The sequence below is a fragment of the Linepithema humile genome, chromosome 5 (genome assembly GCF_040581485.1).
Source record: "Linepithema humile isolate Giens D197 chromosome 5, Lhum_UNIL_v1.0, whole genome shotgun sequence".
In the NCBI taxonomy this organism is placed as follows: Eukaryota; Metazoa; Arthropoda; class Insecta; order Hymenoptera; family Formicidae; genus Linepithema; species Linepithema humile.
Window position 1 is genome coordinate 6,211,142 of NC_090132.1, and position 14,762 is coordinate 6,225,903.

A 14,762-nucleotide genomic window follows, 5' to 3' on the forward strand; every position below is an offset into this window, starting at 1 on the left:
TAGGTCTCGGCGAACAGGTGCCGCCGTAACTACCGGGATACTCGCGCGCAACGTTCATCACATATGCTAATCTTTACTCTTCACTCTTTTCACTGTTTGTATTGCAAAATGCTCGTATAATGTTTGTCGAATTTTTTTTCAATGTCTAAAAAGTGTGAATCATATTGTTTATAACGAAAATAAATTATATAAGTGTGACATAACTTTACATTAATATGTAATATATTGGTTGAAAATAGATGTTACATAAATAAAATAGCAATCCCGCGCTACATTCGAGCACAATTATGATAAAAAATTATGATAAAATAAACCAACGGAAAAATTATTGTATGTATCTTAGATAAATCTTATCAAAGGTTGCGACATGCGATAAAAAAAAAAAGACAAAATTCTTGACTAAAGTTCCGCTATTCGTCTACTGACACTTGGACGACCATTATTTATCGTTCAGGTATGAAGTAGCACGTTGCTTATTAGAGCTTGTCGATATCTAGTCTTATGTAAGTGAGTGCGAATGTCATAAAAAGATGAGCAGCCATTTTGAAAATGTATGTATATATGTTTGTCGTCTCGACGTAAGATTATAAAAAAAATAATTACTTCAACTGACGAACAAAATGTAAAAATTTTGGCTAGATATTTAAGAGTTTCAGATTTCAAAATAATCGATCAGTAAATATTAGTAATTTTAATACAGAAATTGTATATATAATTAAAACTTTTTCTACATTATAATTCGTACTTTTTGATTAGCAATTGTTTCTGTTCGTTATTACTCAGCTCAACTTGTGATCATCGTGCTGGTCCAGAAAAAAACCTGTAGCATCTACCAGTAGATGGAGGCACAATATTGGCGATCTTGTTGCTTTCAATTTGCGCTAAATTTAGAAAAATCAAAGAGTATATTATCCAATTATATATTTCAATGTCGCATTTATGTCTTCACATTAATAGATCGACATTCTTGCACTTGTCATGTGTGTGTGTGTGTGTGTGTGTCATAATTAAGTCACAAAAATAATCGACACTCAATTACCCGTGATCTTACTTGTGATCTTAAAATATGCAATTCTAATTAGAGCTTCTATAAAAAGAAAATTAATAGTTTGATCAAAATTATCGAATTGAAATTTGTCAATATGCAACTCCAATTCATATTTATCAATACGTATCCAACCTGTCAATATGAAATTCGCCAGTCTCATCCCTTTTAGATAACACATTTAAAAACGTACTATTTTATATTGCATTAATTAATTAAAATAATCACCATTAAGAACAATTATTGAAATTAAAAAATAGAATAATTACATAAGTATTTCTGAGAAAGATGCGTCATGTCAGTTGCACAGCGGTAGTGCACATAAATTCCTCGGTCTCTCACAGCTCATCCTCTTCCTCATATAATCGTCATCGCCACCCCCACGCGTATCCCTTTGGAACACGCTCTTAGCTGGCAACCCACGCGCCCATACTTCGAGTTCGAGCGCTCGAAGTCGAATGACGATCACACCCCCACCATTTACACGAGAGACGCGCGCGGCACGCTCATCCTCGGGGAAACCTTCTGGTGGGGTTCAGACTGGTCCAATCCGTGCAGTTTTGTCGTACGCCGCATCGAATCCCAGTCGTGTGATTCGCAGCGTGCCTCACCTTCATCCTTCTCCGCGTAGGCAGGTAGGTAGGTAGGTGAAGTCGAGCGCTGTCTCTCTTTCTGCTGCCTTCGTCCGTTCTCCTTCACTTTCTCTGTCTCTGTTTCTGTCGTTCATACCAAGCCGATGGTCTCTCTCTCTCTCCGTTTCTTTGTCGGTTGCCTCGTGTGGTGCCGCCGGCCTGCTCTCCCGCGCGCGACGACACGAGCCTCGATCCCACTCGATTCTCCGAGGAGGAAAGCCTCGTCGTACTTATCGCACTCTAAGTATTATCAGATTTGCGTTTCTCTTTCCACTATTTTTCCGATGTCTAGTGGGATGTTGAAACGTGAATCGCAACATCTGATCACGCAGGTGTTATAGAGCAACCGTTATCTTGCCACTGTACTTTAGATACACATACTTTTCAGTTGTACCGCAAGTCTTATCAAATAAATCTTTGAGATATTTTAGAAGAATGTTAAATTTGTGTTCTTATCGCGCGCGACAGCGCGTAAAAAATGATTAGCAAAGTTAATGAATGGATTGTAAAGATTAGCATAAATAAATTTTATCCTGAGCGGAAATGAGAAATTGTTGAAAATAAGAAAAGACAATGATATTTGCAGTGTGATGCTCAATGTAACATATTTGTCATGTCATATATCTACGAGCAACGCTTATCAGACAGACATCGCAGTGCACATTACTATGTTTGCACAAAGACTAGTTATATCTAATTTAATCATCCATCATATAATCGCGAGGCAAATACATAGCGTTACTCACGCAACAGCATCTATTGTCTGCAGTAAATTATTTCCTGCGTTACAATCGCTACAGAAATAAAGACATCCTACGGCTCTTATCACGTTGGTCTCTTTGATAAAAAAAAAAAAACGCTCTCACAGTGAGGCATTTTTGACAACCTTCCGCGAAATCTAAAAAGCCAATTATAATTGTAACGTGAAGTTACACAAAGGCAATGTAAAAGACTGCTAAACGGCCACAATATTCTGGTCCGTCACAATATTTGCACGCAACCATTCGCGCGCCGTCCAAACAAGAATCAACAAAGTAAAATCCGGCGCGAGATCGATGCGGTCGTATTTCAGGCTGTGCGTACACGTTTACGTATGTGTGGTGAGGGCCGAGATAAATACGGTGCCGTGCGTTTAATCGGTCGCCAAGTAGAAAGAGCAATTTCGAAAGACATACAGGGGGAGGGAGTACGAGGCACGTGCCGAAGCTATACGCGTGCGTCAGCCCGCCGTACTCCGCGCACGATGGTACTCGGCTATTTTCGAAGAACGTGATATAAGCTCGATGACGTTCGCGCGACCGGTCGCGTACGCGCGTCGCGTCGGAGTTACCATCACCAAGCACGATCAGCATGCGCGAACGCGCCAGCCGGTTCTAATGACCTTTGCAGACGCGAGACTAATCGCCGATCCGTGGAAATATTCCGTACTATCGTTTCTCGTTCTGAGAGTCGCAAAAAGAAAACTCCGTACTGCAAACAGCATCATCATCGCGGACGAATGCATAGGGTTGAGATGTCACATCTGACGGATTTAAGATTGACAGATTTGACAAATGTGTATTATAATAATGGAACGCGTTTATTGGAGATTGTTATCATAATAATTTACTTACTATCGCAGTAATTAGCTAATATTTAATAGCAAAAAGGTCTGAACGATCAATTTATACTATAACGTCACACGAAATTGCCAGAGTCGCAAAAGAGCAATCGAAAATTCCACCGGAAATCACCGACGGTAATCCCGCTGGCAAAGTTCGATCGATCGGCTCGAAAGAAGTCTGGTGGGATCTCGAGGGGGGTCCGAGCCGTCGCTTGCGCGCGCCATAGAGAGTACCGAAGCTCAGGGTGGGGACCTCGAAAGCGTCGGGTACCGTCCGACTGTCGGAATTCGATGGTAGGGATACACCAGGTTAAAGCGTCACGCGCTGGGTCTCCCCACTTATTGTTCGCTCGCCACTGAATATCCCCTCTTCGGAAGGGGCCAGCTCCACCACCGAGCATTCCATCGGGTGCCACGCTCCGACAGCACGACAGAAGACGCTTGCTCGCCAAGCTAGTCGAGCTCAGACGTTCGTCGTGAGCAGTCGCACTTCGGCGGTATTTGTTACGAGACTTAGCAAAGAGACTGCACACTTTTTTCATCACGTTTCCTTCGTATGTAATCATCGACCTCACGTTCGTACCGTGGTTCGAGTAATTACTCTGTGCGTCGGCGCAACGTGCAAGGCGAAGAGGACACGTCAAGTAGCAGCAGACTGTTGGATTATCAGTGAAGTGATTGACTTGAGTATACAGTGATTCCGCGTCGACGAGGATTATTCGATTTGAAGGTCTTCCGGATTCTGTGATACGGAAAATAAAGCAAATAATGGTAACCGGAGTGGGTGCCACGATGCCGACGGGCGGTGTCACCGTCGGCGCCACGCCGCCCGCGCAACACGTGCCTCAAGAGGCTGGTCAAGCTCCGGCGCAAACCACCCCAACTACTACAACGACTACGAGGAGATCTGGAGAAAATCGACGGGTTAGTGTCTTCTATCGATCTCGAAGAAATTCTTTGCTTTGCAACTTTCCCTTCAACGTGTTAGATTTTCTGCGTTTAGAGTAATGACTCGAAGCAGTAATCATATTTCTTGTGATAGAAAAAAAGAAATTGTAATCATTAGTATATCACAAAATTAATGCCACGATGCCGACGGGCGGTGTCGGCGCCGTGCCGAGTGTTTAATTGGACAAAATTATGTTTTCTTCTCTCAAGTGTGAAGTATTGGAAAGAAATTGATAAATTGGCACATTTCGTTTTGAAATAAAATTAGAATTAGATCGGTTAGAAATAGAGTTGAATTATTTATTTTCGCGCTCCTGATTTATTCTTAATCAAAACTAAATAAATAACATATACGATATTTGTTCTTTTTGCTCGCTACTGAGAGTCACTACAATGGCTAGCAGAACACTTCAATAATTTTCAATCTTTGCTTTATTATAATTTATATAAATATATTAATTTTCATGATACAATAAAAAAGAAAATTAAAAACAAAAATGTGATATGAGATGGTAACTTTTGTTAATTCTCTCACTGAGCTATTAGTGCCTTTTGTTATATTTTTCAGTTGTAAATTTTTTTGCACTGAAGAAACGTCATTGAATCCAAGGCGTTTCTTTTTTCACTTTAATTTCTTTCGGCACGACACTTATTCTGAATTCAATAGAAGCAAGGCACGTGCCTTACTTTTTCCCTTAATCGACGAGGATTTCTCTCTAAGACATTTGTATTTATTATTTCTTCCTATTTCTGTTTTCAGAGCAATAAACCTATAATGGAAAAACGACGTCGAGCCCGTATTAATAATAGTTTGAACGATCTGAAGACTCTCGTATTGGAATCTATGAAGAAAGACGTAAGTATCCCATCATCATTCTTCTTTGCTTGCCTTAACAGCATAAAAGATTTAAAAAATTATTTTTAAATTCTTTCAAAAAATTTCTAAAGATTAATAAATTACTTTATATTCATCTCCTGTTTCTTTTTTTCTACTTCTAATTTTATATATTATCATCCCATTAATATTCAAACGATCGAGTCGTCTAACCGTCGTTTTTTTTTTTTTTTTTTTGTTACAGCCGGCACGACACTCCAAGCTCGAGAAGGCTGACATTCTGGAACTGACCGTGAAGCATTTGGAGAACCTTCAACGACAGCAAGTCGCCCTGGCCGCCGCGACCGATCCGAACATCCTCAACAAATTCCGTGCCGGTTATACGGAGTGCGCCGGCGAAGTTGGCAGGTTTCCCGGTCTGGAGACTTCGGTGAAGAGGCGTCTGATGGCCCACTTGGCAACGTGCCTGGGTCCGGTAGAAGCGAGCAACAATAACGGCCAAACAACGACAACGACTCAACAGCCTGTTCAGCCGGCGCCTCCGACGACGCAGCTGCAAGTACACATCCTGCCTCAGGTTGACGCGACTCCGCGGATCCAGGTCCAGCAATCCAACGGCATTTTCTTCACCAATGCCAACGGCACCGGCCTGCAGCTGGTCCCGACCAGACTGCCGAACGGTGATATCGCACTGGTGCTTCCGGCGGGAGCGAAGGCGGCACCGGTCGCGTCATCGCCCTCATCGTCGCCGGCGCCAAGCTCACCGTTACCAACCCTGATTCCGATCCCTCAAAGAACCGCCAGCACGGCGTCCGCATCGTCATCGACCTCGTCCACCAGCTCCACGTCCACATCGGCGGGGAGCCCGGTGGCGTTCGAGGCACCCCCGGCTTCGTTCCGCGAGCAATCGACCGCCTACAGCCCAGCCAACAGTCACAGGGATGTTGCGACCTCCCCGGCGAACGGCTACACCAGCGATCCGGAGTTTGACCCACGCGTCTACAGCCCTCCTCTCCAGAAACCGCTCGCGCTGGTGATGAGGAAGAGCGTGGTGCCGCCGGTCGAGGACAAACCGTGGAGACCGTGGTAAATTAATTTTTTTTTTTTTTCTTTCCTTAAATTAAGAACTGATACGAAGTGACACGTGGACGATGAAAGTGATACGAATTGACATATGTCGATAATAATCCGCGGTTAGGAACGCGTTGATTCGATGTGCCGATTTACGCGCCGTATAAAAAAAAATCCCGCGGAACGGAAACATGTTCCTCAATTATGTAGATTGTTGTAGATACGCGCGGTTCCACAGAGGAGGACACCGCTAAGTTGGAAGGATCGTTAGAAGACGCGAGTTTATTTCCGAGTGCGCGTGCACAGTCGGCCAGTAGCCAATGAGGCAGTGCCTTATTAATAGTGCCTTGTAAATATGTCGTTAAACTTTAGCGTATCGGAAACGAGCGCACATGGTTTTCTTCGCGATCCCCATCAGCCCTTTTTCTCTCATCCTGTCGTCCCGTCCTTTTTTTTCACTGATCCTCTCTGTACATAAGTTATACGAATATTGTATTTTAAGTGCCTTACGCAACAAGAATCACCGAGGTCTTCCATTCTGTTTCTTGTACGTAAACCGCTAGCCGATTTGTAGTATATCGTTGTAAGTACGAAGAATGTTTTTAGTTGATACGACTTTAGGTTTAGCATTAAATTAAGGAGTCAGATGAATGTGAGAGTGTGCGAGAATGTATATGTGCCGGTAATTATAAAAGTGAACTAAGTCAAAAATTTTGATGATTTTTTATTTCGAGATATTTCGACTTTATAGATCGATATAACACGAAATAAGCGATAAAATTAATTGAAAAAAATTTTTTAGCCCACTTTCATAATCACCGGCACATATATGTGAGATTTAATTGCAAAAGAGTACGTTATTTATATTTATACGAGTGTAAAGAGGTGACATTTATAATTCCTCTCTTTTACGAGAATAGACAACCGACGCTTATTACTGCAAGAACATTAAATAAATGTTAATCTCTTTCTCAAAACATAAATTCTGTGTCGTTCATCAATTAACCAATCCCTCGATCCATTTTCTCCATTATAATCGTACATCTTATACACATATTTGCTCTTTCATTGCATTTGATCTAATGAAATATATAATATTCTAGAGCGCAATTATATTTATTTCCAATAATAAATGCCTTTCAAATAAAATTGATGCATAAAGACATTAATTAGAATTCTTTTGTAGAAAAAGTAGGCAAAGAACTTTATGAAACGAAATATTTTCACTCTAAAGGCATTAGCGCTCCGTCCTCATACGAGCATCTCGCTGCACGTCTCAGACGAGACTGCTGATCGTCGACAGCAAGATTACTCCGCCGTGGTGCCGCCACCTTACAATCAAGTACGAACCAATCCCTGCGATGACCATCTCGCCTGTCCAGGCTTAAAATTTCTCCCTTCCTTCGTCTTTGCCTAAAGTACCGAAGGCCAGAACTTGCTGCCTTCTGGTGGATTTTGCCAGAACATTGTAGGACCCTTACAGGACCCTAAAGGACCCGCATCTTTTTCTCGTCTGATAATAAAGACCGACAATAACGAACAATTTATTTGCTATAATATTGCACATCGTGTGAATAAACGACAGCTTTTTATTTCTCTTCAATACAGATTTTCTTTATATATAACTTTTATTACGAAAGAAACCTCGAACTGATTGTTAATTCATCTCATTATGCGAGACACATTACGCGAGAATTGTCAATTCATAAATGATTTATGAGACGATCAATCATATAGAATTAAATTGCTATCCTAGCAAACGAAATCAGATTGTGAATTATCGGGCGCTATCGAATTTAATCTCTAAACTGGACCCTAAGCACATCGTGTACATTGATTATCGTGTTCGCTTTCTCTCGCGCGGCCAGGTGTTCATAATTTTCTAACGCACAATCATTCTTTGCTGAACAGCTTAAAATTAGATAACAGATAGATACGGTATATATGTTTAAATATTGTGTCCAACGCGCATTTTATTCGTTCGTAAATTTGTTTTACTTCGAGTCGCACTAAAAGTTTATCTGCAAACATGTCTAATTGTTATCTAATCATTTATTTACAATATTTTACGTAAAAAAGCATTATTTAGAATACGTACTTTTTGAATCATTTCTGTTTTTGAACTGGTAACTAATGCATTCAATTTGTAGTAAACAAAAAAAAGACAAATGAAAGAAGGACTACCTAACTATATATTTTGGCAGAAACAAAAACTAGAAATTTTCGAACGTCAAAAAATGTACGCAGCATTGCCGAGTGATCTTCGCGAAAACCGCGAAAGCCTAAATTACCATAATGTCCTCCTCTGCGGGCAATAACATTCCCGGTACAGCAATTTGCAAGACGCAGAGCGAAGGGCCACAATGCCACACGCAAAACACACCGAATGACAAATTGCATAGTACCCTCCTTTCTTTCATGGTATTCTCGGCGTAATTCGCCGCTCGTAGGCGCGCGAGAAGATGCCTTTTTACCGTTCCGACTTAACTCTGTAATAGCTCGCATCATTGCATTCGTTATTAATACAATGCAAGTTGTTGAAAGAAAGCAATAACGGACTGCTGAAAATTTTATATCGAATTCAACATTAAACGTACATATTAATAAAAAAAACTCAATGATTTGTAATTATTCGTATCAATCATTAATTGCCATCGATAATTGAAATACTCTGTACCGATAGATTTCGTTTCATGTTTCGATCTCAATCAATCAACGAATTCAAACCCTGTAAATTATATTTCATCTAATATACGCATTAGAGTCATATTTATCTGACCATCCATTGTTATCTAGTTACGTAAATGCTCTGACAAACAGACTCGCGAGATATCGCATGAGTTCTCTGCGCCGTACTCTCTAATGAAAAGAATGCGACCCCCACGGCGGCGCACGCGATTTTCGCGTTGATGAGCGCCTCGACGAGCAAAAATTTCACCATCCTATAATTGCGTTCCTATTTTTTTCTACGCCTCCGGACAGCTAGACTTAATGGCCATTAGGATGACAATTGTAGCCCCCGAGAACAATTTAATTATATCAGTCTGCCTTACCCGCAAGTAATTCCATATATTACGCATTAGGTATTTGGGATTGCGCCGCATTCCTCCGCTGCACAGACTCACGCAACGGTTCTTTTCGACGAAAAAATTATTATAATGCGCTTATTAATCTCGTGACGAAAGGAACGACGGAAATCGCGAAACTGCACAGTCCAAGTTGTTTCTCGGGGGGATTTCTTGTTTGCCAGCGGGAAAATATGCATCGAGCGTTATCTCCGCATTAGGAAATTCCCGAGCGCTCGCTCGTCTGCATTTAACGAATGTCACGCGCGCCGACTGTGTACGTTGATACTTCACGACAAACGATCGTGTCAACGTGATACGAGGCCTCAACGTGGTGCGGAATCATTACAGCGATAATTTGCTCATATAGTCGGAAAGGTTAATTACCGTGTACGCGTCAGAAAATAAAAAACTCACGTCATCGAGTTCTTTGTAGATTTCTACCTTTTGTGTGTTGGTTTTTTTTTTTTATATAAACTTTAATTTAAAGTGCTCTTGGTGTGCCAACATGAATGGATATAACGTAAGTAAAATGTAATTAAGCCGAACACCACTTGCACCTTTGTTGATATTAGTTTCGTTGAACTCGACAAACAGATAAAGTCCGAACGCTTAGTTCATTTGCTCCTAATACAATAGATATAGCGCAAAACATATATATCATGGAAATTTCCGATTTTAACGGTAAACAACGAATATATGCAGTTGTATGTTATTCCTCGACAGAGCTACTACATGTACCTGCATTTTTACTCACAATGCGAAACCTAATTCCATCCGGCTCACAAGAGATGAGAATTCCGGAGCGAACCTCTCTAGGAATCCCCTAATCACTGATCAGCTGATTCTCAGAACTTTGCGATCGCACGTTTGCTAGCTCGCTCCGGCTTGGCTCAACGTACAGTCGCGGTCGCGTGGTTTCAAGGACACGGCAAGGTTGACACGCGCCGCCACTCACGGACGACTAGTGAGAGGGGTCTTGCTCACACGTATCGACGTATTTTCCGTTTCACGTAAGCATTATAATAGTATTCGCCTGCTGTGATGCTGTCAGACTTAACACGTACTTTACACCGCATGTCACAATTTCGTTCATAAACTCGAAATCAAACGGGAACTTTCTCGAGAAATTTAATAAATTTATATGAATATACCGTGGCTTTGCGCCGTATATTTTATATGTCAGTCTTGCTGAGAAATTTTGTGCTACATATAAAAATAATTAAAAAATTTATCGTTGAACATATTGGACTGCAACCATCAACAGAAAAGCGCAACGTCGTACCTGCGCAAATCGTTTACCTGCCATCTCGATAGCGTTCTTGAAATTTTTCCGAACTATTTGGGCACAAACCCCGGAAGCGGCGTTTCGAAAGCGCAGCTCTTTGCAACGGTGCGCGGTCCTTTCGCGGCAATCATGAAAGAACTTTGGCATTTTTGGACATTCCACATGCTGGGAACGTGCGGAGACGACAGACTACTTGACAGACAAGTTTGACCACCCAAAATCTTTTCGATAAATCACATTTTCACGTGAATGTTATATAATTTTGCAAATTTTCTGGCCGTACGTAGCTTTATACATGTATAAAGGTCACTAAAAAATGTATAAATTAGAAAAAAATCGATAACGGGCAGTATCGACTAACACGTTTAACGTACGTCAACGTATCGCTGTTTCTCAATCGATGGTTTTGTATTTCGAGAATGCTTATACGACACGGCCAGACGCTTACGCGAACACTTACGACGGGGCCAGACGCTGAATAATCAACGGCCAATTCGACGAGGATTCGAATATCCAGGATTGACTGAAGTATGATGTGTTTGCGTGGAGAAATGACGACGCAGCTGGTTTTCGGATACGTCAGCAGTCTTGACCTATACACGCGGAATCGTAAACTGAGATCCGCCATTTCTGTGCGATCGCGACAGTTTCGTACAAAAATATTTCGGTAATAAAGAACCGTCATTTCCATACGCACACTAATATTATACTCTTATCGGTTTGTTGAGTCATACGCGCTCGGAACTACAGCCTAAACACTTTGTCATACGATTCTTCACACGACAGAGTGCGTATGGTCTGGTGTGTATTGCGATATACACCAGACGTTATGTTTTTTTGTAATCTGGTGTCGGCGGTATTGAACACGCCGAGCGGCAATGCAATCTATGCTAGTCACGCTCAACCATTGTTATCGCGAGCTTACCAGCGCGACACGGTCGTCTAGAGAACCTTGCTGCTCATCGTATGTAATCTGACATTTACATAGTCTCGAGTAACAGGCTGAGACACGCTTCATACGTTCATCTGTTTTTGCCGTTAGTGCGATTCGCCGATATTGACTTGTTCATCAAATAATGTTGTGCAAAAATTCAAAGAAGAGAAGATTTCCTCGAAATGCATTTCAATATTCTGTCAGAGAACCTTCAAGAGTAATCAAGTTATCGAAAAATTTGCACATTCTCACCACCATCCACTGCTATCGATCATTAATCACCCATTTATCACCGTGTGCTTGCTGTACTGTCGGAAATAAACGCGTCGCGTAATTACCTCTCCGTTAGCACGCTATAATGCATCATAGAAACGCTTTGGTGTCGAGACAATCACTGCGTGGCACTCGGCGCGCATACGGCAATTCGCTTCGACGAAACACACGTGGATGCGACTTGGCGGTGCCCTGTGTGACTCGATAAGGGCGTGATTCCATTCACGAGCATGGCAATTTAGGTTAATAACACAAGGCGGCAAGGCGCGTGCGAGCCATAGAGAAAGATGGGCAACGATAAAGTCAGTGGAGAGAGAAAGAGAGAGAGAGAAAGAGAGAGAAAGACTTGGACGCGTACGTCGTCGGCGGTTATGATTATTAAGATTATCGTTACTACACCTCGCGCGAACGTAGCGGTGATTCGAGAGAGAGAAGCGTGCTCGTCGGGAAACCGGAGTTATTTATGAAGTGTGTGCGAGAGTGAGCCGCGTGGCCGTAGTGCCGCGGCTTATCTGATGCTCTTATTTTCTTGTTTGCTGCCGACGCATAATGCTGCGTTAGAAAACCGCGACACGTGCGACCGTGCGCGCGCTTCATATGTAAAACAATATGGGAATTTGATGTGACTCGCGAAATGTGATTGTGGGAACTGCATTATTTCCGCCGCACGTCGAAATTTCTCACAGAACCAGTTTATTTATAACATTTTACTCTGAGATTTTCTGTAAAAGATCGAAACACTAATTTTAAATATTCAAAGCTAAAAATATTTGATGGAATAATATCAGACGAATCGTCGCACTGTCTTAGGAATTTTCAAGTTAACATTTAATTGCAGTTACCGGTCGCACGCAAGCAGCGTACGTAGGGGTGCGCGCGTCAGATTATTACAGAGGGTTACAGCGGAATTATCATCATGCCGAAGGTGAATTCGCATCTGCGCTCAACGGTAATCAGCACAATTACACTTCGGTTCCAGTGCATTTCCTTGATCACTGCTGCGGCTGCGCATCCGTGTTTAAATATACCACGGAAAAAAAAGCAGCGATATTCTCCAACGGCGATATCTCAACGGTGCTTGCGATAATTACATTTTCTTTTCTATACATTTTTTTGGTGCATCCCGGAAGTTCGTGCAGAAGACTGAAATTATGAGACTCGGATGCTTCTCGGAAGCTGATAAAATATTCTTTCCGACTCTAAGATGTGAAGTTTAATTCAAACTGGACTTATATAACGCGACGACGCACATACATCTGCCGACAGCGAATTATCAGCCGCGTCGAGAAACAAAAGCGAGCGAGAGTTGTTCTTAGAACGTGCACAATGGCGGTTTATTTTCCAGTCACCTCGCGAATAAATCAAACCTTCGGAACGCTCTCGTCTGCTTCTCGATCTTGTGACGAGTGTGGCGGATAAATAACACCAGTGCTACTTAACCGATCGTAAAAGGCGTCGCGCAAAACGATTTCTGTTTCGCTCGCGGGCACGGCTGTGCCGCACGAGGCAATTTGCAGCTGGTCCAATAAGCATTATTCTCGTAGCCCCGTCGAATTCTATCGGCGCGTCCTCGTAAAAACGTCCGTGCCGGTTAATTAAGATCTCGTGACACCGTATAAATTCACCTGTTGCGACTCTTAATTTCCGCTGCGCAAGAACAAGTCCTCCGTATGGTCAATTTCCTCGCGGGCTCCTTGTCGTATTTGTAAGGTTCTTCGCCGAGTTTGTAACGCACGAGAGAGAAAGATGATCAGAATTCGTGAGGCCGCGGCGCGAGAATGAATGTCGTCGCCTTCAATAAACTGCGTATTTTAATGTTGTCTGTTCATCTTTCGACTTTTGTCGCGCTTAATTGTCTTCATTCTCGCTCTTCGCGAATACATTTTTTGGGAATACGCGCGCAATAACGATGCGGCTACAAAAGCGCGATAAAATCTCGATTCGAGATTGGCGACTTTAAATATTATTCGTTAACATTATAATTAGTTCTGGCTATTTAAGGAAAAAAAAAAATGTTAACATCACACGGTGTTCCCAGGCGGTCACCCATCCAGGTACTAACCGTGCCCAACGCTGTTTGACTTCAGTGATCGGACGAGAACTGGTACTTTTCAGCGTGGTATGGAAGTTAACGAGAGTATTCGGAATGTGAAAAAGTTTTATGGTCATTGCGAGAAAGAATTACAGATTGCGATCGAGACTAAACGTTAACTAAATTAAGATTCTTACATTCGCACTTTTCGAGTTACGCGAGATCGCCGACATTTCACGTGCAATTATATCTTGAGAATCTCGCCCTCCGATCCGGTTTGATTCTCTTCTTCCCTTGTTATTATTTACGAAGACGACGTAAAAAAAAGACAAGGGTAATTAATTTTCTTACAAGTGAAACATTTGTATATACTTACAGCATCATTTTGTAAATCGATTCGCAATCGTGCATGTCCTGAATATAACAATTGCTATTTCAATGCAAGTTTAACTAAATATAAGCATAAATAAAAATCTATCTATCAAACCCCGTCGTACAAGACTAATTACTAAAAAAGAAGAACTTGCAGCCAATCGTATGACAATTTATTCATAATTGATCGCTGCGAGAAATCATGCTGGCGATAATACGACGGAGCAACTCGTGATTTCGTGAGCTTACAACACGCCGCAGCGTGCAGTCGTTTCGCGTGAAAAATTGCCGTTCGTCGTTCAAGTTCTGCCTTGTCGTTAAATATGTGCCGTAGTCTCAAATTATAGACGAGCCACGTATGATATAGACATCAGTGGCGAGAAGATCGTTGAGATGTGAAATATGTAATTGTACACCCGGCCACAACTTGCGCCGCGCGCCGAGCACAAGTCTCGCGCTCGCATTTGCTCCAAGATGATTAAGCCCTGAGAAAGCACCGCCCAAACATTTTGCGTTATATTTACGTGTGATACGTGTGCGTATACAATTATAGTCAGAGAGAGATTCGTCACAGTGCAAAAATGTTGGCGCGAGAAGCTCCATCTAAGCTTCGTATATAGCGATCCTGGGGGCGAAGAATATCATTTATGCGTATAATATTTAG

General features: G+C 42.0%; 1 protein-coding gene and 1 non-coding gene across 2 annotated transcripts; one reads left to right on the forward strand and one right to left on the reverse strand.

The window, feature by feature from the left end:
• Positions 1–3,570: 3,570 nt before the first annotated feature.
• hry (bHLH transcriptional repressor hairy) lies at positions 3,571–7,117 on the forward strand. The gene is made up of 3 exons (XM_012367780.2): positions 3,571–4,204; positions 4,989–5,084; positions 5,308–7,117. Exons 1-3 carry the CDS (start codon positions 4,049–4,051, stop codon positions 6,151–6,153), a joined length of 1,098 nt encoding a protein of 365 aa, XP_012223203.1. The 5' UTR covers positions 3,571–4,048; the 3' UTR covers positions 6,154–7,117.
• Positions 7,118–13,707: 6,590 nt separating this feature from the next.
• On the reverse strand, positions 13,708–13,827 carry LOC137000289 (5S ribosomal RNA). The gene has a single exon (XR_010890581.1). It is a non-coding gene; the product is annotated as a 5S ribosomal RNA (ribosomal RNA).
• Between the last annotated feature and the right edge of the window lie 935 nt (positions 13,828–14,762).